Here is a 26,838-nt window from a genome sequence, read left to right on the forward strand (position 1 = left end):
TCATATTCTCTACTGCTCGCTAGTGTTACCATATCTGAGATATTGTGTAGAAATATGGGGAAATAACTACACAAGTACAGTTCATTCATTAACGGTGTTACAAAAAAGATCAGTTAGAATAATACATAATGTTGGATATAGAGAACATACAAACCCTTTATTTATTGAATCAAAAATACTGAAATTCCACAACATAGTGAACTTGCAAACAGCTAAAATTATACACAAAGCAAACTATAACCTGCTACCCAAGAATATACAACAATTCTTGTAAAAAAAAAGAGGAGAAATATGATCTTGGAGAAAAATGTAATTTAAAACATTTGTATGCACATACAACACTTAAGACCTTCAGTACATCTGTATGTGGAATTAAATTATGGAATAGATTAAGCAAAGCAATCAAACAATGTACTAATATGATCCACTTCAAGAAACTCTTCAAACTTAAAGTGTTTACAAAGTACAAAGAAGAAGAACCACGATAAACATTCTGAATTTATTTCATCCATCCGTTCATTTTCAAAATGATCTTACTCATCTCACCATATGAAATATATCTTACTTCACTGAGTAATATTTATTTATTTTTATTGTGATTACTTATGGAGTATATTGTGAATAAATTGAGAACAAGAAGTGAACATAAGCCCTGAGATCGGTAGGTTGTGAGTTCAAACCCCGGCTGAGTCATACCAAAGACTATAAAAATGGGACCCATTACCTCCCTGTTTGGCACTCAGCATCAAGGGTTGGAATTGGGGGTTAATTCACCAAAAATTATTCCCGGGCGCGGCCACCGCTGCTGCCCACTGCTCCCCTCACCTCCCAGGGGGTGATCAAGGGTGATGGGTCAAATGCAGAGAATAATTTTGCCACACCTATAGTGTGTGTGTGACAATCATTAGTACTTTAACTTTTTAACAAGTTTTAGCAACTGTTATGTAAAGGAAAAGGGGTAGGATTAAGTAAGCTCTGCTTCTTCCTACTCCTTTTCGAACATGTTGAAAAGAGAAACTGGAAATTGTGATGTATCATGTTGTATGCTTGCAAGTTCAAAATAAACTCAAACTCAACAATTCTAGTAAAAGGGTTTTAATTTCCCATAAATTATAAATTGGTATTATTTTATCAAATACTATTGGTCATCCCATTCAATTAGTGCCATTTGAGTCCCCAGGAAACAATATGTATAAATGTACAATAAAGGAAGTTGCATTATTCAGATCATCTGCAGGCCAAGAGTATAGTATATAGTTTAAAATCTCCACTCTGTCCTGTTATCTATTTTTGTTATGGTATCTGTTATTGGCAATGTTTATACACATTTTATTTGATCACTGTAATGTGATTAATCTCAACATGCTTTAACAGCATATGACAAAAATTCCATGTGGCTGTCGATGATGTATTTGCTCATTCTATGCTAAAAAAACTCACTCATGTACTATCACTTTTGTTACTCCAATTAATCATCTTCGGCTTAGTTGCCTTGGACAGGCCAACACATTAAGTCCAATGTGTGTTTTTAATTAAATTTAGCATTGAAAAAAGACAGAAATGTAAGTTTATTTGGAGACAGTTATAAAAAGCTAATGTCACTTATTCGGCGGAAAGGTTTGAGTTTAATTTCTACTTAAAATGATTTTCCAAGCTCTCAGCCAGAGAGGGAGGAGTTCACTCCCCTCTGCTTCAAGCTGTTAGGAAACACAAAAAAGGCAAGCCAAAGTAATATTTTCATCTAACTATGGCATATGCATAATAGCAATAATATTCAGTGACATAAATGCTGCTAAAAATAGCTGTTTTTAATGCACGGTCTGAATCCGTCGGAGAGTGTGCAGGTGTACCTAATGTTGACTCTAAATAATGTTTAAGAAGTTTATTTTTGACCGTATCTGAAAAAAAAAAATATATATAGCAGTGATGACTTCGAGATATATAGTACAGGCCAAAAGTTTGGACACACTTTTAGACATGTTTTCTTTATTTTCATGACTATTTACATTGTAGAAGGCACCTGTGAAGTGAAAACCATTTCAGGTGACTACCTCTTGAAGCTCATTGAGAGAATACCAAGAGTGTGCAAAACAGTAATCAGAGCAAAGGGTGACTATTTTGAAGAAACTAGAATATAAAACTTGTTTTCAGTTATTTAACCTTTTTTTTGTTAAGTACATAACTCCAGATGTGTTCATTCATAGTTTTGATGCCTTCAGTGACAATCTACAATGTAAATAGTAAAAACGCATTGAATGAGAAGGTGGGTCCAAACTTTTGGCCTGTACTGCATATTGAAACAGTGTAGATTTTAAAATATTTATGATACTTTCGGAGAGGGCGAGGTGTTGTTTCATCTGCAATCTGGGAATGCCTCAACAATCCAACATCTTGCAGACAAACTAAAAAAAAACAGTTTAAAAGAGTGACTGTGGAGCAAAATCTACACCAAGACTATCCATTACATATTATTTAGACCAAAAGGAAGTGTTTTAAATGGTATTAAGTGACTACTACCCAGTTGGATCTTTTAGGTATCGAAAAGGAATTATCATTTGATTTACTCAGTGAATGCTAGATTACTAACACAGCTCTAATGTAACAGTAAGCCTGAGACGAAAACCCATTTTACCTCACTAAACTTGCATGTGAAATACAATTATAGGGCTACTTAATGGCTGCTTCACTTCTTACTTGTCTTCCTGCGTATGCTGAATTGGTATTAGCACACAGCCGAGCTCATTCTCATAGCGGATGCGGTCGCTAGGAGACAGCTGACGTAACACTGAAGCCTGAGTGGCTTCATTAAACAGATGTGAGTCACAGAATACCAAACAAAAAGTGTGGGGAGAATAATTGCAGGAAGTACTATTCGTTAACTTAAAAAGCAAAGTGATGCAAAAGTGTGGTGTTTCCTACCTTCTTCATAGAGGCTGCTCCTGAGCTTCCAGAGCCAGAGTACCTGTGGGAGAAAACACATTAATGGCGAAAAAAAAAAAAAACTCTTATAATTACTGTCTTTAATTCAATGAGTGTCCGGTCCACAAGTACAAGCTCACCTGTCTGTTGTATCTGCTCGTAGTGTGTCCGCACCTCGCTGAAAGACAGAAAATAACATTGTCTTTAAATAGCTTCGACAAGCTAGTATCTAAGACAACCTATCTGAGAGACATTTTGGAAATTAAATGGTAAATGGGTTATACATGTATAGCGCTTTTCTACCTTCAAAGTACTCAAAGCGCTTTGACACTATTTCCACATTCACCCATTCACACACACATTCACACACTGATGTCTAGAGCTGTCATGCAAGGCCCTAACCACGACCCATCAGGAGCAAAGGTGAAGTGTCTTGCTCAAGGACACAACGGACGTGACTTGGTTGGTAGAAGTTGGGGCTCGAACCAGGAACCCTCAGGTTGCTGGCACGGTCACTCTTCCCGTCCCTATAATTATGTTGTTTTGTGCCTCCCGTGCTTTGAAAATGAAGGGAAGTGAATTATATTTATGTAGCGCTTTTCCCTAGAGACTCAAAGTGCTTTACATGGTGAAACCATCTTTTTTAAGATACATTTAAACCAGTGTGGGTGGGTAAAGTGTCTTGCCCAAGGACACAACGGAAGTGACTAGGATGGCGGAAGCAAGGATCGAACCTGTAACCCTCAAGTTGCTGCCTACCAACCAAGCCACGTCGCCCGAAATATGGTGTATTTCTTGTACTACCACGTCATTCCTCTGGAAGCAACGCTGGGCCATCTGCCTCATGCTGAGAACAATTGTTTTATAACAATAAAGCCAATATTATTGATTTGTTGTGTGAAATACTGTATGCAATAGTACTTTACCTAGATTGCCTAAAGATGAAAAAGAGGAAAAGTAAACAATGCAAAATATGCAATCGCATCCAAAGAAAATAATGTACAGTAGATTATGAGACTGTGCACTGCAGTGTTGATTCCATGCAGTACACCAGGGATGTGCAGTCATGGTAGGCAGGTGCAACAAAGCCTCACTTATGGGGCTTTGCAGAGATGGTAGAGGAGCCATCTAGCAACCTGGGGGTTCCTGGTTCAAATCTAGCTTTCGCCAAGCATGGCCATTGTGTCCGTAGACGAGATACTTCACCCACCTTGTTCCCAGTGCCATGCACACTTGTGTATGGATGTGGATGACTGTTTGGTGGTAGTCGGAGGTTTGGTGGAGGCTGTAGGCGCAAATTGGCAGCCAATGTTTCCATCAGTCTACCCCAAATTTGGCTTACCACCATCAATGTTTGAATGTGGAGTGGATGAATCATAAGTTCTTAGTTCTCACTGTACACTCCTTTGTGTGTATAGAAAAACGTTGTATAAATCTAATCCATTATTATTGTTTGATGAAAAAAACTAAGACAATATTACATACATCCATAAAAGTGGATGCACATGCAAAAGTGCAGTATATTTATCTGTAGAGTAATTTATTTATTTATAGCTGCACTTTATTGCTCTTTTATCCTGCACTACGACGAGCTAATGCAACAAAATTCCGTTCTTATCTGTACTGTAAAGTTCAAATTTGAATGACAATAACAGGAAGTCTAAGTCTAAGTCTGTCTCTAAGTCTAACTAATAACAAATCATTATCTAAATTATTATATACTTTTCAGACTGTGAAACTTAATGCAATGGATACTATTAAAAACTTGAAAATAATCTGTTTAAGGTGCGCTTATTCAAGATAAAAAAACATATCTATCTGTGACAAATCAGTAATAATTACGGGTAACAATAGACAGATGCAATTAATCGCAATTAATTATTTCAATCGTTTGACTGCTTTAATTTTTTTTTTTAATTGTGTTATAAATCTATATTCTGTATGATTGTTTTTTTTTACATTTTCTTACTGTAAGTACATAAAAATATCTGAATTTGCACATTTTATGATGATATTGAGTACAGGAAGCTGACTTGAGACTGCCACTACTATATATGTTCCAATCTTCTAAGTGCGAATGCAATTTTACCAATTTTTGTGCAGTGCGCTGTGTTTTAAGTGCAATAACTCAATACATCCCAGAAACCAGATGAGGCAGTGCCTAGTGCTGTATTTGTTTGCTCATTTAAGATCCAAATACCACGCGCTAAACAGTGTGTACAAAAAATACAAAAGTGTGTACAAGTCGTGGACGTGTTATGTGTGATCTACTAACACTGCGTCTGCAATTAAAAAAAGTGGTGCAGACCTCCCTATTTAAATGGGGATTTTGCCACAGACACAATTATTTTCTGCACATTTATGTTATATCATGCGCCGACCTGCGTGCGATGAGTTGAACCAGCAGGACACATCTATAATCTGTAACACTTTTTCTTAATCGCAATCCAGGCAACAGAAACATATGCACACTGTGCGTCTGGAATGACTCATACACAAGATAATACATTATGAAAGACATATTTTTATGTAGGAGATGTATTACAATAATCCATCTATTCATTTTACACCTCTCATAAAATATTTCCTTAATACCAGTAAAAAAAAAAATAATCCAGCAACAATACAATTATAAAAGAAAATTGCTGAATAGACGATATGTCTAATATTTTTTATTTCTGACCATCAAAAGAAACAAAAAACAGACACACACATGTGGGACGGAGGATTCTCTGTCCATCGTCTGTCTTTGCAGCACAAGCAACTCTTTTCTCACAGCCGTGTGTGCCTGTCAGATGGCAAGTTCTTTCCAAACGTGCTGAATAAAATGCAAAACAGTGCTCCCAAAACAGTGATGAGTGCTTTTTAATATATTTTCATTTTCTCCTTCCAATATTTTTGTGCGTTTTGATGATCAGCATATTTTCTGCATATTAATAAAGACAGGGACGCAAAATGGATTGCACTCATTATTCTGCTCACTTAACAGACGCAATCCACTTTGCACACTTTTACAAAAATCTGCTTTGCGTGCGCGATCAAGATGGCATGTGTTTTTTTTACTGCACTGAACACTGCTGGCTGAGGCGGTGGCTTTTTCTGTTTGTTCATAAATATTTTTACACAATGAATAACTGGACTGTAAAATCTACCGCCTGTACAGTTAAGTGTGACATAATGATTCTTGCTAATGGGACTCTAAATACAGAACAATCATAATGAGCGGTGCTGTAGCACCTTCAGTCAGTATTGGTGGTGTACGTGAGCTACAGTAGCACACTTGTTGCTATTATACTATAGTTTTTCAAAGAATATGTCAGCAGCTTTTGTTAAAAAAATTGTTTTTTTACAAAACCAAAACATTTAATAAATATAATTAAATGATGCGCCAAAATGAATGACTGATTGAATTAATTATTGTGACTAGTAAGATGTGTAATTATATATACAAGCTCAAAAATGTCTCCAAACTGAAATTTGAATGAAAAACATGGAAGGTTATCTGACTTTTAAGATCAAAGTACTGTACATGTATGAGTAAGAGCTTGTATTGGAATTCAGGTTATTCACATACAAATAAAAGGTAAGACCCTAAATGTTGTTTTTTTTAATTTATAAAAATAAATGGTAACACTTTAGTATGGGGAACATATTGACCATTAATTAGTTGCTTATTAAAATAACAAAGACTTAATTTAGAGTTATTTGGACACTAGGGATATTTGGATATAAGGGTTAGGCTTAGGGTTACGGTTAGGGTTACTAATAAGCAATAATTATGAGGTTATTGAGGGGAAGACTCTTAGTTAATGGCTTACTGGTTGTATAATAAGGCCATGCAGAATAAGGCATTAATAAGTACTTAATAATGACTAATTAAGAGCAAATGGATGGATGGATGGATGTGTACCCTATAAGTGAATTAGTGAAGTGAATTACATTTATATAGCGCTTTTTCTCAAGTGACTCAAAGCGCTTTACATTGTGAAACCCAATATCTAAGTTACATTTAAACCAGTGTGGGTGGCACTGGGAGCAGGTGGGTAAAGTGTCTTGCCCAAGGACACAACGGCAGTGACTAGGATGGCGGAAGCGGGGATCGAACCTGCAACCCTCAAGTTGCTGGCACGGCCGCTCTACCAACCGAGCTATACCGCTATACTAAAGTGTTACCAAATAAATAAATGTGACAATATTTTTTTATGAATGTGAATTAGTATTTTCTTTTTCATTTTATCCTCATAAAGAGCAACCTGTATTTCCATTGATGAGAGCATATGACATCAAGTTTGAAAAAAAAAACCCTCTAAGGTGCCTCACCTACCTTGAACCGTACCGCATGTCACTGCAGTACACGTTTAACAATATCAACAAAGGTAGAGGTCACCTGCAGATTATGCCAGAGGAGCTTATCTAACACGCCATTCTAAATTCAGTGACTGAATATGGAGTTGATTTACCTTTGCAGGTATTTAATGTCTGTTTCACGGCCGAGGTGCCCTTGAGTAAGACACCCAATTGCTACCCGAATGCTGAGAAGCTGCCTGCTGTTGCGGTGTGTAACTCAGAATTTCTAATTATTTTTAAAATAGTTTTGCAATACTGACAAACAAGCCCATTATTTTGATGACATTTGACTTATTTCCATCAGGAGTTTGAAATGTTGGGATTTGAAAAGAAATATTGTACAAAACACATTTCGCGGATAAAAGAATCGTGTTGGGTTTAGGGTCAGCATACTAGTCCCTGTTCTTGTACGCATGCTACCGACTCCACTTGAGTCACCAGAAGAAAACACCGCTTAGAGGGCGAGAGGGAGAGAGGACAGTGTGTACTAAATTGTTGGAACTGTGTTTATGTTTAAAGCGCATTCATAATCGGTGTAGCTGATGCTGAGTCATACACGTCCTCACCTACAAGGATGCCTGTTTGTGTGTGCGCGCCTCAACGTGCCTGTGAATAAACACCCAGTTAGAATCTGCAGTGTCTGATGAGACGGGCATGTTAGGATAAGTCATGAGATAGCTTCTCTGCATACAAATCAATTTATATTAGCAACTGTGTATTTGGTTGCAAATGTGCATGTCGTCATAAATAATCCATAAAGCTGCCGGCAGATCAAGCTCTACTTGCTCTTCCACATAGATGAGGGAAACATTGTGGCTTATTCTAAAGACACTTTCATTAGAGACTTGTAGAAGTATTGTATTGCAAAAAAAAAAACGTGTTTGAGACGAAGAAAATAGTATGACAACAATGATTGATGCGGAACTAAAGAAAAAAAAAACAGACTCGTAGACTTGGATGCTGGTAAATTAATGCAGTGTTTAACAAAGTTAATTCCCAGATCCGTACAAATATGCCCCCATAAGGGACCGTGAGTCGCATGATAGTGATGACGTTGCTTGTTGATTGAGTTCCACGTAAAAAGTGAAACTCCAAAAATGGGGATCAATCAATCAAAAGTTTATTTTGTATTTATTCATATCACACAATATCGTACAAAGGTTAGTGTATTCCAGTAATTGGATTTTCAAGGTAAAACTGATACATGACATAACGTGCAACTCAAGATATTTCAAGCCTTCTTTTGATATGATGAATATGATTAAATATAATATATATATATACATATATATAATATAATATGATAGATACCTCTCAAAATACTATAATTGATGTCACTACTTGACCACTGCTGGATAAATACTATACTAAAACACACTTGCGCAATACTGGCCATTGAATCACCTCAACAGTGTAAAAAACGACCTCTTTTTCGGTGCATTTAAAAATCTAAAAACTTATGTGGAATTAAATTAAAATAATTGAAAAAAAAAACGCATTAAATGTGAAAAAATAAATGAATCAAATATTTGAACTCACAATTTGTAGCACCCAACTGACGTCGTATAAGCCAGTGGTAGAGCTCGTAGTTGGTTGATTCGAATGGAAGTGGCGGGCAAACCATTTCACCGCCGGGACAATTTAGCGAGCTTCCGGGGTCGGCCGACCTCGTCTCACAAGATTTAATTTCTCTTTAAATATACATCCTGAAAATGGCCTTTTAAATATATATCTGCCACCTAATCAACATTTTGCTCTCCTTCTTTGTGGATTGAAAAAGTGAGTACCGGTTATTTCTCTGGTCGGTGGGTATGGCACTGAGTGTCCAATCACAGTCACGATTAACATAAGGCTACCTAGATGGCTACTGTCAACAACTCCTGATCTGATTGGCTATCGCAACTGCCTATCATCTAAATGTTTTCCGTTCGTTTGCACTGCACAGCCGCCGCTAATGTTGATTCAGAAGGCCGCCGGCAGATTTCATACAGCGCTGGCAACAAGCTAGCTGTATTGTGATTGGATAAAAGCTTCAACGTTAAAACAAGCAACAATGGAGCCTAATATGACATGAGGAGAAATACTTTCATATATTTATGGAAAGTAAATTAAAAATAAAATTAACTTTTATTCATCTATGATCATGATTTATGTTAGGTCAGCAGAGAAGGACTTACTGGCCTTGCACACCACTGCTTACAATTTATGAAAACCTCAAATTGAAAATCTCGGAAAATTTTGGGTTTTCAAAACTGTAAGCCACGATCATTAACATTTCAAGAAATAAAGGTTTGAAAAATCTCACTTTGCATGTCACATATTACTTACACATTTTAAGTTGAGTTGCTGACATGGATGGACTTTGGCACGATATGCAATTTTTTTTAGTTTCACCTGTAAGTACTTACTATATTACTTGTGTTGCAGAATAACAACTCTCTCTACAGTCACACAATTATTGACTGGAAAAAATATATAATAATAATGGTAATGCGCTGTCACTAAAGAAAAAGGAACTACTTCTGAAGCATGCAAATCAGAGAACATATTGGGCCTAATCTACTAAAGATGTGCGTGAATTAACTTATGTGCAAACTTGATAGCGCACACAAAGCTAATCTGCTAAACTTATGCACAAAATAAAACAGCAAAATAGAGAGCGCACCAAAGCTAGCTGAGTGGTTAACTGAGCAATTAGCAAACCTGCTCTAGGCTTCGTCTTGGTGTGTAACATGTCTACCCTCGTCCTCCACTGATAATATTATTTAAGATACTAAGAAAGGCAGTTTTATTGACATAATGGAAGTGATTATTATTAGTTTAAGGAAGTGGCCCCATACTTTGTATGGAGACCAAATTAGCTGCTAGCCGCTTTTCAGCTGGGGGACCAAAAATAAATACAGTAATAGCCAGAGGGGATCGATGTTTGTGATTGGCATTTACAGGTATTAATCGGCAAAGGCAATCAGCTACTTTTGCACGAATGTCGGCCAATACTGATCGGTGGACAATGGATCGGCACATCTCTAATAAATACATTTGCATTGTTAAATATAATGGCTGTGTACATACGGGCAAAGCATCAGGTGGCTGATCTAAACGCAAGGTGGAGGACAGCATGGATGGGCTGAGAGGGAAGCTGGGGCTGCTGGGATTGCGGCTCTTGCGTCGAGAGCGTCTGGTGGAGTCCCGCCGACTCTCTCTCCCTGGACCTTCTGGTTCCTCTTCAATGACCAGGATCTTGTCATCACTCAGGTAACGCAGCAGGGAGTTGTCTGAATCTGTGTGGAAGAAATATGGCACCAGTTAGATGATGTACAGGCTAAACAGAACGGAAGAGAGAGAGTGAAACCAAAGACAGTTGCTGATAAGGGAGAACTCAATACGAGAGAGAAACATGGGCCAATTGACCCGAACAGCTTAAAAAAAAACAGAAAGGGATAAAAGTTCCCCAAAGCTGCATTATCGGGTAGAATATGACTCAACTGCGATGGACATCCTGCTTATCTGTTAGCAAAGATTATGAGGATTTGGACAACACCACTGCTAAATCTGGATTGTGACAGAAAGTCAGAATTTTCTCATTTGTTCGTTATCAAATGCACAAAACAACTTTAAAACTGACAGAAGAAAAAAAAAATCCAACCCTGAACTTGTTATTGTGCTTTAATGTTATTCATACACTTTCTGACAATAGAGTGGAATTGAATACAGATCAAGTGTCAGTGCAAATTGTTCCAATTGGGCACACGGAAATACCTTCATTTCCAGAGCAGGTGGATAAATGCAATACCCTTGCATTTATGGTTGTTTTTAACTATGCCGGATACATACCTACCAGATATGTATCCTAAAACAACCACAGCACCATGAATAACCTGAGGATGGGCTGAAATGTGTTGAGTTGAAGTGGAAGCAAAGCAAGGCACTGTTCCAAACCTGTTTGTTTGTACAGAGGGGCAGCGTTGCATGTATATGTGTTAGTTGTATGTGTGTACCTCGGCTCCCTCTCTTGCCCATGCTGGGTTCCTTGGCCTCGGCCATCCAGTTATATTCGGGAGGCATGGAAACAGGTCTGAGGTCACCTGGAACGATCCAACCAGCGATCAGAAAGTCGGTTTAAGGGGCAACTTAGGTAATCGGGTGTTGGCAAGCAGAGACCGCGAGAGTGACTGAGAGACAGCTGGTGGGTGGACAGGTGAGAGGGAGACAAGGTGTGTGCAGGTGAAGGGAATGACATGCATGACAAGGATCATCTGACCCACATTTAATTTTAGATTTTCTGTGTGCAGTTTGTGCACCTTGTGCTAAAATCACTTCACTCTGTTAGATTACCTGAAGACCGTTAATTGTTATTACCGTGTGTGAATGTGAGTGATTGTCAGTCCTATGATTTACAGGTGATCAGTCCAGGGTTCACCCTGCCTCTCAATATAAGTCACTCGGGATAAGTCTTCTTCAAAATAAACCAATATGTGTATCACGGTATATGCAAAGATTTCAAGTTGTGAATCTGGTATGAATTTTGCATTTACTGCAACAGCAAAAATAATTTTAGTTTGTTCAGAAAATGTAATCAGATCATGTTGGAATATTTTTTCCTATATGAGTTTTTATACAGTTTGCTCCCCATACCTATTCCAAACAGCTAGTTTGGAGGAGGTATGAAGGAAGGCAAGATTGTTTTATAAATATCTCTACAATACCTCAATGGTTTGATTTCAAATGTTCGGGACTTATGCAGATCCCATACATATACACAAAAGCAGGTACTAATACGTAAGAACAGTTTGGTTAATATACACTACCGTTCAAAAGTTTGGGGTCACATTGAAATGTCTTTATTTTTGAAGGAAAAGAACTGTACTTTTCAATGAAGATAACTTTAAACTAGTCTTAACTTTAAAGAAATACACTCTATACATTGCTAATGTGGTAAATGACTATTCTAGCGGCAAATGTCTGGTTTTTGGTGCAATATCTACATAGGTGTATAGAGGCCCATTTCCAGCAACTATCACTCCAGTGTTCTAATGGTACAATGTGTTTGCTCATTGGCTCAGAAGGCTAATTGATGATTAGAAAACCCTTGTGCAATCATGTTCACACATCTGAAAACAGTTTAGCTCGTTACAGAAGCTACACAACTGACCTTCCTTTGAGCAAATTGAATTTCTGGAGCATCACATTTGTGGGGTCAATTAAACGCTCAAAATGGCCAGAAAAAGAGAACTTTCATCTGAAACTCGACAGTCTATTCTTGTTCTTAGAAATGAAGGATATTCCACAAAAATGTTTGGGTGACCCCAAACTTTTGAACGGTAGTGTATACCCTTTAAATGAGCAACTTTGAGACTGCAACCCTTTTAACGTGTCTGTCCTCATGTACTGTAAATGCAAAATATATGCTGATTATTAGAACGCCCACAATACTGGGAGGACATGTAAATATAGTGATTTAGCACTCGTAATGTGATTAATCAAGACTGAAAGGCAGCTGTTTTGTGTCTTTATTTAGCACATTTAAAAGTATGGGCATATTAATATATTTCCTATACAACAAAATGTCTTCCAATGTGCATTTTCCTGCACCTGGATCACTCCAGATGCACCATCACTACACCTGTGCCTCTCAAAGCACACCTTAAGCGGGCTAAAAATAGGTTCTGTTGCCTAGATAGCACTTTTGTATCGGCCAGAAAAGATTATTCATAGTGTACGCATCCGCTGCATATTCCACAACAAATCAGCACAGGTTGGACCGTTGGAGCATATAATGAATATATATATAATGAATGTGGAGTGTCTCCATTGGCACAGCCAGTATAGTACACACAATAACCTCTTTGAATAGGCCAGTCTGCATCAGTTTTGCACTCGTTATCAATTGTACACCCCCACTAATAGTCTGAACACAGTACAAAACTGCCTGTAGCGGGAACAAAATGCTGTTATTAAGCCACGTCAATGGTAAAAAATTACAAGTACTGTACAGTATATCTGCAATTTTGCTCACTGCCTCAAATGTAAACATCCTTCCTTTTATATTGCATGTTCCTTTAGTCTAGCGAGCTACGTAGCTGTTGCCAAGGAAACCAATGAGCTCAGCACTTCAGTTATTTGGAGGGCTCAGCATCATTTCAACAATAAGATTCAGCAATTTGGTAACGCTGGAAATGTCCACCACAGCAACGGGTCACGAAGCTAATCTGCTAATTCAAGCCAAAAAGAGTGCGAAAGTGTACACAATTCTGACTCGGGACTTGTGAAAAGAATGTAACATGTGACACAGCAAAAACGATATGGCTAAAAAAGTAAAGGCTTTACTGTCACAGCCATTGCTGTTGACCACTTTCCGCATTTTAGGTTGTCAGTGACTGTTACATTTGAGCAGTTTCTGTAAAGTCTCTGCATAGCAGAGGGCAGATTCCTGCTTTCATTGATAGTCCAGCCATGCGACTCACAAGTCCTGTGAATGCATATTAATGCATTTGTTTGCAGAGTGACCCTGGCCTTTCACATCATGACGGCCCCTTGAGAATCACCCACGAAGGAACAGTATGACTTGAAAGCTGTCTGGGACAGTTTGAAGGAGGGTCTTGGGCTAGAGCGAGGGCCCGAAACACTGTTAATGAATTTGTCTTTGATTTTGGGACATGACACCCCAGTTGAGGAATGCTTTTCCATTGAGAGCTAAATAAAGCACTATATCCCTTATGTGAGGTTGATGCCAGAAAGCGAAAATTATCCATCTGCCTCAGAATGTAATGGTTTGTTCCTTGGTCCATGTCCCAACCTTCCAACCAGTTCCATGGACATGGGCCCAGTATTTTCAGTGTAATGCTGTATCATGCTGACGGGCAGACAGACAAACAGCATCAGAAGCCTTGTTGGTAGAGATGCTTAACAGCCATCAAGCAAGGGATGAGCACATAATGAGGGAATGTTGAAAACATTTTTGGAGAACATGCTGGTCTACTGAAGAAACCAGTTGGGAGCCACTTAAGTAACACCAGCAACATGATCAAATCTGCTTCTTACCATGAGTGGGGGTCTTATCTCTCCTGCGCACGCCCGTATTACGGCCCCTGTCATAGTCGGAGCCCGGGGGTCCATCTCCCTCCAGAAGAGAGAAGTACTGGCCGCTGTCCTGGTCCAGGTAATAGCTGACGGCTTCTGACCCTTTCGAGACAGACTGGGGAGTCACACTGTACCGGCTGATGTCATCACATGAAATCAAACCCAGCTCTTCTCTGCAGAGCACAGCCCCATGTTAGTCATAGTCAGCAAAGAGGTCAGCATCTGTGTGTCCTAGAGAACAACCTTGGGCTGTATAGTCCGGACACAGGAGAAAGAATGTAGACGTCCTGGGCATCCATTTTGGACATACCTAAAGTTCCCCCGGGTGTAGGGGAAGTGCTGGTAGGACTTGTGGGGACCGGCTGAAAGGAAAGGAATAAAAATGTGTTGTTATATAGGATCTTAGAGCATAAATTGAGAATGGATTATTTTCCTACTTCACAGCACATAAGAAAACTGTGGGAAAAACACAAAACAAAATACTCTTTTGTATCCTTGAAGTTCAGCCGGAACCTTTCTTTTACATTTGTGAATCACAAAGAATAGAGGCATTTACTATAGATGCTATGTTCTATAGCAGGGGTGTCAAACGTACGGCCCGAAGGCCGGATCAGGCCCATGGACAGATTGTATCCGGCTCGCGGGTTGAGTTTGCCAAGTACAAAAATGTACCTGACATTTTTGAATGAAAGAAACAGCTGTTCTCAATGTGTCCACTGGATGTCACAATAGCATTAATTGTATCTTTGTAGATGATGCTACATGTGTACAAAATAAACCACATGATGTTAGAACATCAGTCGAGGAAAATGATCGAACCTCATAAATAGCATCCTGTAATTTGATTTTGATATAATTTTTTTATCTTGATGGATTGAAAATTAACACCAATGAGTTGACTGATGAATATTAACACATAATTTATTCAGAAAATATAAATAACAACAAATAAAGATAGAATACTATTAACCGCAACATGTAAGTGTAAAAAAACCCCAACAACATTAGGATTTGTACATTTGTGCTTGTTCTATTTTTAAACAAAGAAAACAATCAGAAGTTGTCTTTATTTTTAAGTTATTCTGCCGTGATTTTACCAGTCCGGCCTACTTCGGAATAGATTTTTCTCCATGTGGCCCACAATCTTAAATGAGTTTGACAGCTATGTTCTATAGGCTCTGACTCTGCAGCCTTTCCACATTCACTATTCTATCATTTTGTTTCATGCATCTTCACACACGCACACACACGCTCACACACACACACACACGCTGGTACACACACATACACAGGGTTCTCCATGTCTGTTTCCACAGCAACCATTGCTCTCACTGAGGCAGAGGAATACTAGCGGGGTCTCCTACCTCAGCATGACTCGAGGGCGCGTCATTTGTCAGCGCGTCCTCCAAGAGAACAGGATGCCTTGCTGCTTTCATGGGAACTAACATGTACAAATTTTAAATACATCTGAGCTGTTTTCCTACTAGATAGATAGATATGTTTTTGATCGTGAGGGAAATTTAAAGTTAGGTAACGCTTACTGCAACGGTAAGGTTTATAAATGTGTGCATTTGTAATTTCTCAACCTTTCCACTGCCTCACCACTTGTGTCCCCAGGACGTGTCTCCATCGTTACTTAATCATTACTTTCACTTTCACAGCTGTCCGAGGTGTACAGTCAAACAGCTTTTTAAAAGAATGCTGCGATGAAGCAGAGACAAGGAAATGGGTCAAAAAGAGAGAAAAAGAGGGGGAGAGTGATGGAGAGGAGAGCGAGGCAGGGAACTGTGCTGTGAGAGGGAAAATAGTAATTTAGTGATTACAGCCCAGCCTTAGGAAAAGGGGATGCAGTGCTGGGAGTGCAAGCAGAGAGAGGCAGAGAGAGGATGGGACTTCCACAGCAGGTGGCTTTGCAGCATGTTAAAATATCACTTAAAACATTGGATCCCTGCTGCATTCACTACAAACGTATCAAAATGTACTGCATACACTCTATGGGCCATATCACAACTTTAACATCAACACTTTGCAGGTCCTTACTGTGGGGATGCAGGAATGCAGGTCAGGCCAGGTTGGGTGTGACTGGACACCAGGCCCATGGACTGGAGTCAATAAGCAGTCTTAATGCTAATTAGATAATTCTCTGGAAAGAATGTCACATAAGCGCAATGCTCGTTGCCATTCATAAATGATAAAGAGTTACGTGTCCGATTTATGTCTCTGACACGTCATCCCATTGGTACCAAAGTCCTGTCATTGTCTACTCTAACGTTATTGGTTGTTTAGCTATTGAATCCAAAAATTTTAAATGAGCAGCACCAGGATGCAGGTTATTTGATTAGAAATATCAGGGCTGTCAAAACAATTCTGCAACATCTATTGACTTCATGAGCACATTTATTATTCAACAAATGTCACTGATAAAGTAAATCAACCTCTCTCCAAAAGGGGTTTTCAAAATGGGGAAGAACAGCAACAAAGCAAACTTCAAGGGCCCCTCTAATGACAACATTGGCACGTATTTCCTCGTTCTGGACCTAAAATGTACCCCCAAAATAAACACAGTAGTGATTTTAGGCTTGTTTTATAGGGTTTTTTCAGCACATTTTGGAACATGTTTCCAGCAGCCTCACATAGGTTGATACACACAAGGGCATGTAATGTTTAAAAAAAAATAAAAAAATAAAAGAGTATTAAAAATGTCATAATAAGTTTAAGAAAATACACTCAGTCAGACACTGAAAATAAAGAAACACAGGCTATGGTTTATATATATATATATATATATATATATATATATATATATATATATATATATATATATATATATATATATATATATATATATATATATATATATGTATATATATATACACTACCGTTCAAAAGTTTGGGGTCACCCAAACAATTTTGTGGAATAGCCTTTATTTCTAAGAACAAGAATAGACTGTCGAGTTTCAGATGAAAGTTCTCTTTTTCTGGCCATTTTGAGCGTTTAATTGACACCACAAATGTGATGCTCCAGAAACTCAATCTGCTCAAAGGAAGGTCAGTTTTGTAGCTTCTGTAACGACCTAAACTGTTTTCAGATGTGTGAACATGATTGCACAAGGGTTTTCTAATCATCAATTAGCCTTCTGAGCCAATGAGCAAACACATTGTACCATTAGAACACTGGAGTGATAGTTGCTGGAAATGGGCCTCTATACACCTATGTAGATATTGCACCAAAAACCAGACATTTGCAGCTAGAATAGTCATTTACCACATTAGCAATGTATAGAGTGTTTTTCTTTAAAGTTAAGACTATTTTAAAGTTATCTTCATTGAAAAGTACAGTGCTTTTCCTTCAAAAATAAGGACATTTCAATGTGACCCCAAACTTTTGAACGGTAGTGTGTATATATATATATTTATATATATATATATATATATATATATATATATATATATATATATATATATATATATATATATATATATATATATATATATATATATATATATAGATAGATATCTATATATATATATATATATATATATAGATATATATATATATATAGATATATAGATATCTATATATATATATATATATATATATATATATATATATATATATATATAGATATCTATATATATATATATATATATATATATATAGATATATATATATATATAGATATATAGATATCTATATATATATATATATATATATAGATATATAGATATATATATATATAGATATATATATATATATATATATATATATATATATATATACGTTTGTACATATATATACATATATACATTATCACACGTATGTCTATTTTTGTTTGTAATGTTAACCCTATCATTTTGAATTAATCATGGACCAGGGCGACACAAACATATTGTTATGTGATCAAAATAATACTTTTACATGCTTTTATCTATGTGGGGAAATATAGCTCTAGTTCTGTAGATGACATCAGTTATCTGCTCATTACTCAAAAACTAATCGATGTTATGGGAAATGACTGCCAGATTTGTTTTCAAGACCAAAAAATACATGGAGACCTTGGAGGTGAAATTTCGGTCATCTGGACACTGCAGGTCCTTAAGGTTACGTCAAAGGCAAAATTACTAGATTTTTAGTTCTTACAGTGAGAGCGTAAACAGTAGCAGACATCTTAGGGAGTAGGTAAGCCACCAACTATATTGATGGGGCGCTCACTATGCCACAATTTGAAAATCCCTGCTCTACAATATCTAAGGATACAGCACTGGGAACAGTCCAAAAATGAAATAAATACCTAAATGTTGGTCTTCAACCAGGACAAACCCAATTCAAAGTTCTCTACCACCTAAAAACAAACATATTTTGACCAATCAAAAAATTGGCAAGTCTCTTTTCTCGATACACACTTCAGGCGAAGACCTCCCAGCATGATAAAACACACAATCCATACAGGTATTGAACAGTGTGCATGGAGACTACATCCTTGACGGACCCCCCCCCGCCCCCCCGACCCCCCCCCCCCCCCCCCAAAAAAAAAAAATAGAGTAAAAGCATACCCGGTTTTCAGGTGAAATAAGATCTACTATCGTCTGCAGGATGCCACACATTCTTAGGACATCCCCAGGAAATGAAAGATGTACCGCCTGATAAATGTCATTCGTGAGAGATCTCATCTTCCTGCGAGGAGTTGAGTTGAAGTGACTAGTAATAACAACAATGTTTTATGTCATTTGTGTAGAGGTAAGTTTTGCAGTAGCTGGTATTACCCAGCAATCCCTAAATTTAGGTGGTTATGATTTGTGTTCATGAGAAACATTTCGGTGTAAATCTACTGTTACCCTTATCTAGCTTCAAAATTCTAGTAAAAGCTAATGCCATAATCTCCATGTTCGTTTTTTAAGGGTTTAGCAACAAAGAACTGCAGACGATACTGTACCCTTTTAGACAACAGTTCTGCTTGAAAACACATACCAGCGGTGCTAATTTTACTGTTACGGTTGCGGGTTGGCATTGTTGGCGGTATCCCAGGATGCAGAGAAGGCATGCAGTGTGTGAGTAGAAGGTCCCCTTATTAGGTACTAGGAAATTAAGCATAACAAAAGAAAGCGCATTAACGTGGGAAGAGCAGTCTACCACGGCTAATAATAATGCAAAAGGACAACTGGTAGCAAGGAAAGCAAAGTTAAACATGAAGTAACTAACTGGGATGTGCTCAGTAATGCACCAGCACCGTCTGGTATGCGGCATTGGCATATAAATTCCTAAGATGATAATGGTCAACAGGTGTATGTCCTAATCACCATAGAGAGGTAATAATAATAATAATAATAATACCTGGGATTTATATAGCGCTTTTCTAAGTACCCAAAGTCGCTTTACATGTTAAAAACCCATCATTCATTCACACCTGGTGGTGGTAAGCTACTTTCGTAGCCACAGCTGCCCTGGGGTAGACTGACGGAAGCATGGCTGCCAATTTGCGCTTACGGCCCCTCCGACCACCACCTATCATTCATTCAACATTCATTCACCGGTGTGAGCGGCACCGGGGGCAAGGGTGAAGTGTCCTGCCCAAGGACACAACGGCATGGTAAGAGGCGGGGAGCGAACCTGCAACCCTCAGGTTTCTGACACGGGCGCTCTACCCACTACGCCATGCCACCCCAGGTAGGCTTAAACACTGAAACTAACACAAAACAATGGGGACTATTATGCAAAACCAAAACAGTCATGAAGGATCATGACATATACAACCCAATATACCAATTTAGTTATCCTTTCAATGATCGAAAACTAGCCATATTTTATTAAAATGTTAATTCAGTTCAGATAACAATTAAATGAGGTCACAACATTTCCTCAAGTGGCCATGAAGTGTTTACTTAAATGAATCACTGCTTAATTTTCCTCCATTGTATTAATTTGCCAAAATTAGCTATTAAAGCTTAAAAATAGGTAAAAAATAATAATAATAATTGAATACTATAACTGTGTTCAGACGGCAGCACAAAAATAGAACAAAGTACTTCCACCAAGATGTCAACAAAGCCATGACTGCTTACCTATTCTGCCTGCCTATTAACAATACATAACTCACCAATACATGTTTCCCAAAATAGCAGGCATTTACAACCAGTAATTATTTATACACCGACACATATTACAGATTTATGAGGAAGCAGTTGTGAGCGATGTGACAAATGTGCACAGCATTAGTCCAAAAAAACACACACACATTGCCTGGTTGTTACTAAAGGGGCACTACACTTTCTTTTTTTTTTTTTAGAATTTTGCCTATCATTTACAATCCCTGTGTGAGACAAGAACAAATATGTCTGATTTTCTTGTGCATTCTAACTAGTGAAAAACCGTGAGCAATAGGTGGCTAACGATGCATCTAATAGGGATTTGAGCTATTTCACATTATAAAGCCCTCTAGAAAAAACTCCCAAAAAATGGTATATACATGTTGTAACTGTGAATGTAATGTAGTAACAGGCATTTTCAAAATACTGTTCAATGTAATATTTACATATTTTGCTCATTTTAAGCATTCTTAAGCACTGTTATTATTTGGGGTACTGATTTGACAGAGCGCATCGCAACGTTCGCTGTTCTATTCAACAACAAATACTTTGGGACAAATTATTATCCAGATTCCAATATTTTTTTAGCATTTTTTTTTAGAAATAAATGCATGTGAGCAAACAAGCATCTCAGTATGTCAAGAGCTGCATAATTTATGATACTTCCGTGATTAAGACGCCGTGTTACAGGAAGTTCAAACCTCGTTTCCATATGAGTTGGGAAATTGTGTTAGATGTAAATATAAACGGAATACAATGATTTGCAAATCATTTTCAACCCATATTCAGTTGAATATGCTACAAAGACAACATATTTGATGTTCAAACTGATAAACTTTTTTTTTTTGTGCAAATAATCATTAACTTTAGAATTTGATGCCAGCAACACATGACAAAGACGTTGGAAAAGGTGGCAATAAATACTGATAAAGTTGAGGAATGCTCATCAAACACTTATTTGGAACATCCCACAGGTGTGCAGGCTAATTGGGAACAGGTGGGTGCCATGATTGGGTATAAAAACAGCTTCCCAAAAAATGCTCAGTCTTTCACAAGAAAGGATGGGGTGAGGTACACCCCTTTGTCCACAACTGCGTGAGCAAATAGTCAAACAGTTTAAGAACAACGTTTCACAAAGTGCAATTGCGAGAAATTTAGGGATTTCAACATCTACGGTCCATAATATCATCAAAAGGTTCAGAGAATCTGGAGAAATCACTCCACGTAAGCGGCATGGCCGGAAACCAACATTGAATGACTGTGACCTTCGATCCCTCAGACGGCACTGTATCAAAAACCGACATCAATCTCTAAAGGATATCACCACATGGGCTCAAGAACACTTCAGAAAACTACTGTTACTAAATACGGTTGGTCGCTACATCTGTAAGTGCAAGTTAAAGCTCTACTATGCAAAGCGAAAGCCATTTATCAACAACATCCAGAAACGCCGCCGGCTTCTCTGGGCCCGAGATCATCTAAGATGGACTCATGCAAAGTGGAAAAGTGTTCTGTAGTCTGACGAGTCCACATTTCAAATTGTTTTTGGAAATATTCGACATCGTGTCATCCGGACCAAAGGGGAAACGAACCATCCAGACTGTTATCGACGCAAAGTTCAAAAGCCAGCATCTGTGATGGTATGGGGGTGCATTAGTGCCCAAGACATGGGTAACTTACACATCTGTGAAGGCACCATTAATGCTGAAAGGTACATACAGGTTTTGGAACAACATATGCTGCCATCTAAGCGTCGTCTTTTTCATGGACGCCCCTGCTTATTTCAGCAAGACAATGCCAAGCCACATTCAGCACGTGTTACAACAGCGTGGCTTCATAAAAAAAGTGTGCGGGTACATTCCCGCCTGCAGTCCAGACCTGTCTCCCATCGAAAATGTGTGGCGCATTATGAAGCGTAAAATACGACAGCGGAGACCCCGGACTGTTGAACGACTGAAGCTCTACATAAAACAAGAATGGGAAAGAATTCCACTTTCAAAGCTTCAACAATTAGTTCCCTCAGTTCACAATCGTTTATTGACTGTTGTTAAAAGAAAAGGTGATGTAACACAGTGATGAACATTCCCTTTCCCAACTACTGTGGCACGTGTTGCAGCCATGAAATTCTAAGTTAATTATTATTTGCAAAAAAAAAAAAAGTTTATGAGTTTGAACATTAAATATCTTGTCTTTGTAGTGCATTCAATTGAATATGGGTTGAAAAGGATTTGCAAATCATTGTATTCCGTTTATATTTACATCTAACACAATTTCCCAACTCATATGGAAACGGGGTTTGTAGTTCCTTTAAGTTAGCTCAAACAATAAAAATGTCAGGCGGAAAGGATGACTACCATTCGCTACATTGTTCGCCGATCGTACTAGTGTTTTTTTTTCTATTTACAATGCAAAAAAATAGGTAAAGAGGTGTCCTTGTCTCACATAAGGATTAGAAAAATGACTGCTGAATTCCCCCAAATATTTGTAATTCTCTTTTAATTACAACCAAGCAATGTTTGTATTTTTTCTTCTAATACTGTGCACATTTGTCACATCGCTCACAGGTGCCACTCGTTGCCTGAGACCCTTTTTTCATAAATATGTAATATGTCTAGGTGTATAAATAATTACTGCATGTAAATGCATGCTATTTTGAGAAACAAGTGTGGAGTTACATGATCATTTGCAGAGATAAACTGTTTCCTTTTTGGATTTAGTCCATAATCTCTCTGAATATTTGCCACGTTTGGATTATATTTAAAAACTGCAAATGTCATCCGACAAAAAACAGGCTTTGAATCATGTACATATATACTCCACCAGGTTTAGAAAATGTGTGAACACACAGTCTTATATTTTGGAGTCAGTGAATTATCTCTAGTATCTGCTGAGTAGAAGATCTTGTTTCACAGCCTGTAGTTTACATAAATAATTAAGTGTGCAAGTCTTTTTGAGGGCGAACACGTCTAACACTTCTTTTTCTTCCTTTCTGCCACAGATTGTTGTTGTTCTGGTATGTTCTTGTGTGTTTGGATCACAGCAATGCATCAAGTATAGGACACAACAGCAAGCAAATGGTACCAATAAACTAAACTAAGTAGTGATCTAATTAGGCAGTGGAGGAAAATAATAGTCATCCAGCCTCTTGTGTAGACTGATGAAACTGCTGCAAGTAACTTGTTTATCAAAGTATTCAATAGATTATAGAGTCTTATCAAAACTACATACACCAAACAAGCCAAGTCTCACCATTATGACACGCACACACACACACACATATACCACAGTAATAATGAAAGTAACTATGGCATTGATGCTCTCAGATACTTTTTTAAAAGCAGCAGAATTACTGACAACAGAGAAGAACAAAGATGCTGTAGGAATGAACGGATGGGTATAAAAACAGAACTTGGAGAAAAGGATATCTTCTAAGGAAGGGACAAAAGGAATGTGGAGGAAAAAGCATTTAAATTAATCAGTGTGAGCAGGTCAAAAAATAAAAACTTTGCAGGGGCAAACAGAGGATACGTTTTTGAAAAAACTGCATTGTGTTTGAAGTTAAATATGCAGTAGGAACATAAGCTTTAAAGGCCTACTGAAATGAATTTTTTTTATTTAAACGGGGATAGCAGATCCATTCTATGTGTCATACTTGATCATTTTGCGATATTGCCATATTTTTGCTGAAAGGATTTAGTATAGAACAATGTCGATAAAGTTCGTAACTTTTGGTCTCTGATAAAAAAAGCCTTGCCCCTACCGGAAGTAGCGTGACGTTGTCAGTTGTTCACTTCCTCATATTTTCCTATTGTTTTCAACTCAGCTAGAGCTATTCGGACCGAGAAAGCGACGATTACCCCATTAATTTGAGCGAGGATGAAAGATTCGTGGATGAGGAACGTTAGAGTGACGGACTAGAATGCAGTGAAATACATATCTTTTTTCCCTCTGACCGTAACTTAGGTACAAGCTGGCTCATTGGATTCCACACTCTCTCCTTTTTCTATTGTGGATCACAGATTTGTATTTTAAACCACCTCGGATACTATATCCTCTTGAAAATGAGAGTTGAGAACGCGAAATGGACATTCACAGTGACTTGTATCTCCACGACAATACATCGACGAAGCTCTTTAGCATGAGCTAACGTGATAGTATCTGTCTCAAATGCAGATAGAAACAAAATAAATAAACCCCTGACTGGAAGGATAGACAGAAGATCAACAATACTATTAAACCATGGACATGTAACTACACGGTTAATAATTCTCAGCCTGGCAAAGCTTAACAATGCTGTTGCTAACGACGCTAAGGCTAACTTAGCAACTTAGCAACCGGACCTCACAGAGCTATGATAAAAACATTAGCGCTCCACCTACGCCAGCCAGCCCTCATCTGCTCATCAAAACCCGTGCTCACCTGCGTTCCAGTGATCAACGGCGCGACGAAGGACTTCACCCCAACACAGATGTGGTTGGCGGCTAGCATCGGCTGGCGCGTCTGCTATCCAAGTAAGTCCTTCTTCTTGTGTTGCTACAGCCAGCCGCTAATACACCGATCCCACCTACAACTTTCTTCTTTGCAATCTCCATTGTTCATTAAACAAATTGCAAAAGATTCACCAACACAGATGTCCAGAATACTGTGGAATTATGAAATGAAAACAGAGCTTTTTTGTATTGTATTCAATGGGGAAGCCATACCTCTGTTCCCCTGGCTACGTCACGCGCATACGTCATCCTCCAAAGGCTTTTTCAACTGGAAGTTTAGCGGGAAATTTAAAATTGCACTTTATAAGTTAACCCGGCCGTGTTGCAATGTTAAGATTTCATCATTGATATATAAACTATCAGACTGCGTGGTCGGTAGTAGTGGGTTTCAGTAGGCCTTTAAGTGAAACTGACCTATTCATCATCCAGTTGTTGCCACTTATCTTATTGAATAGTGTCCTAATTGATTTTGCATAGTGCCCAGATGATCGAAGTTTCACTCACAAGTTCTCTATGTATTTTTGCTCCTGAAAATGAATCTTGCAGTCATTTCTTATATTATCAATTACTTTTTGAGAAATCGGTACATAACTAACTACTTGCAAAGCCCCCTTTTCATCGCCAGACTTCAATATGCCGACACCTCTTGGTGTGTCATCATCTACAGAACTGAAGCACATTTCCATGCATGACACTGTTGATAAAGACATTATTTTGATCATTTAACTGAATATGTTTTGTTGCCCTGCTCCATGATTACTTCAGCACTGATATAGTTAACAATAAGAGCAAAATATAAATATAAATATGATAATACTGTATATAGACACCATTTCCTTATTTTCAGTGTCTGACTGAGTGTACTTTCTTAAAGTTATTTTAACATTTTTAATACTTGCTTATTCTTTTTTTGTTTTTTTTTAAGTGCATGCCCCTGGGTGTTCCCACCCTTGTAAAGCTGCTGGAAATGAGAATGTCTCAGAATTTCTTCAGATAAATAATTGATGTTCTTTCAGCATGTTTTCAACCACAATTCAACTTAACCCAACGTACAATTACTGCAATAAAACATCAGTGGAAAAGGAAGCAAAATAAAATACTAGTTTTTGAGCGATGGGGTGTCTGCGGCGGAGCTTGGGTTTACGATTAGAAAACTATTAAACTCCATAATGTAGCCACTGGTGTGCCTGCTGCGTGCCAAAAGTCTCAGTGAAACCATCGCCATGGAGGCGAAAAAGATCCCTTACGCACGTTACTGGTGTGTCTGCGCGGAGAAGGAACGGCAAAATCTGCGGCAAAAAGAGGCCAAAACCTGTACAATAAGTAATGTACAGAATATTTTTCCGCAGTTAAGGACTCAATCTTTCTCACCTTGAGGGTATTTTGCTAATTTCTTCGAATACTATGTGAAAATAACATGATTCGGAATGAAGATGCTACCAAAACACATACTATGCAATATAAAATTGCCTCCGGAGTACTGGAGGCAATGATGCAGACTTGCCCACATTCAGGAGCTAATTGTGGGCATTCCAAAATGTGCTGAAACTAAAGCCTAAACACACAACTATGTCTAATTTGGGGGAATTTTACCTGTAAACATAATTTTTAGGTGCAGAACGATAAAAAAAAAAGGCCAATATGGCCCTTAAAGGGGAACTGGACTTTTTGGGTAATTTTGCCTATATATTATAATCATTATATGACGATGGATGGATTTTTTTTTTAATGCAGTCTAAATATTAAACGTAAATAAAATTTGCTTACAGCGGAGCCACTGTTCCGCCCATAAAATCCAATAAAACACAATTCAAAAAGCGCCAACAATACGCAATTTACATTTCGTGACTTGAATATTAACCAAGTATTAGTGATATTGTTATTATGAAGGCTAACACAAACAAACTACTTAGGGCGG

General features: G+C 37.9%; 1 protein-coding gene across 1 annotated transcript in view; it reads right to left on the reverse strand.

Annotated features, from left to right (window-relative positions):
- Window positions 1-26,838, reverse strand: part of si:ch211-26b3.4 (connector enhancer of kinase suppressor of ras 2) — a 155,746-nt gene that overhangs the window by 30,757 nt on the left and 98,151 nt on the right. Inside the window, exons 10-15 of the mRNA XM_062045522.1 lie at window positions 14,590-14,708; window positions 14,308-14,519; window positions 11,265-11,351; window positions 10,339-10,547; window positions 3,060-3,097; window positions 2,920-2,962 (exon numbers count right to left, since the gene is read on the reverse strand). Coding sequence (XP_061901506.1) covers window positions 2,920-2,962; window positions 3,060-3,097; window positions 10,339-10,547; window positions 11,265-11,351; window positions 14,308-14,519; window positions 14,590-14,708 — 708 coding nt within the window. The remainder of the gene's footprint in view (window positions 1-2,919; window positions 2,963-3,059; window positions 3,098-10,338; window positions 10,548-11,264; window positions 11,352-14,307; window positions 14,520-14,589; window positions 14,709-26,838) is intronic.

Source organism: Entelurus aequoreus, linkage group LG04 (genome assembly GCF_033978785.1).
Source record: "Entelurus aequoreus isolate RoL-2023_Sb linkage group LG04, RoL_Eaeq_v1.1, whole genome shotgun sequence".
NCBI lineage: Eukaryota > Metazoa > Chordata > Actinopteri > Syngnathiformes > Syngnathidae > Entelurus > Entelurus aequoreus.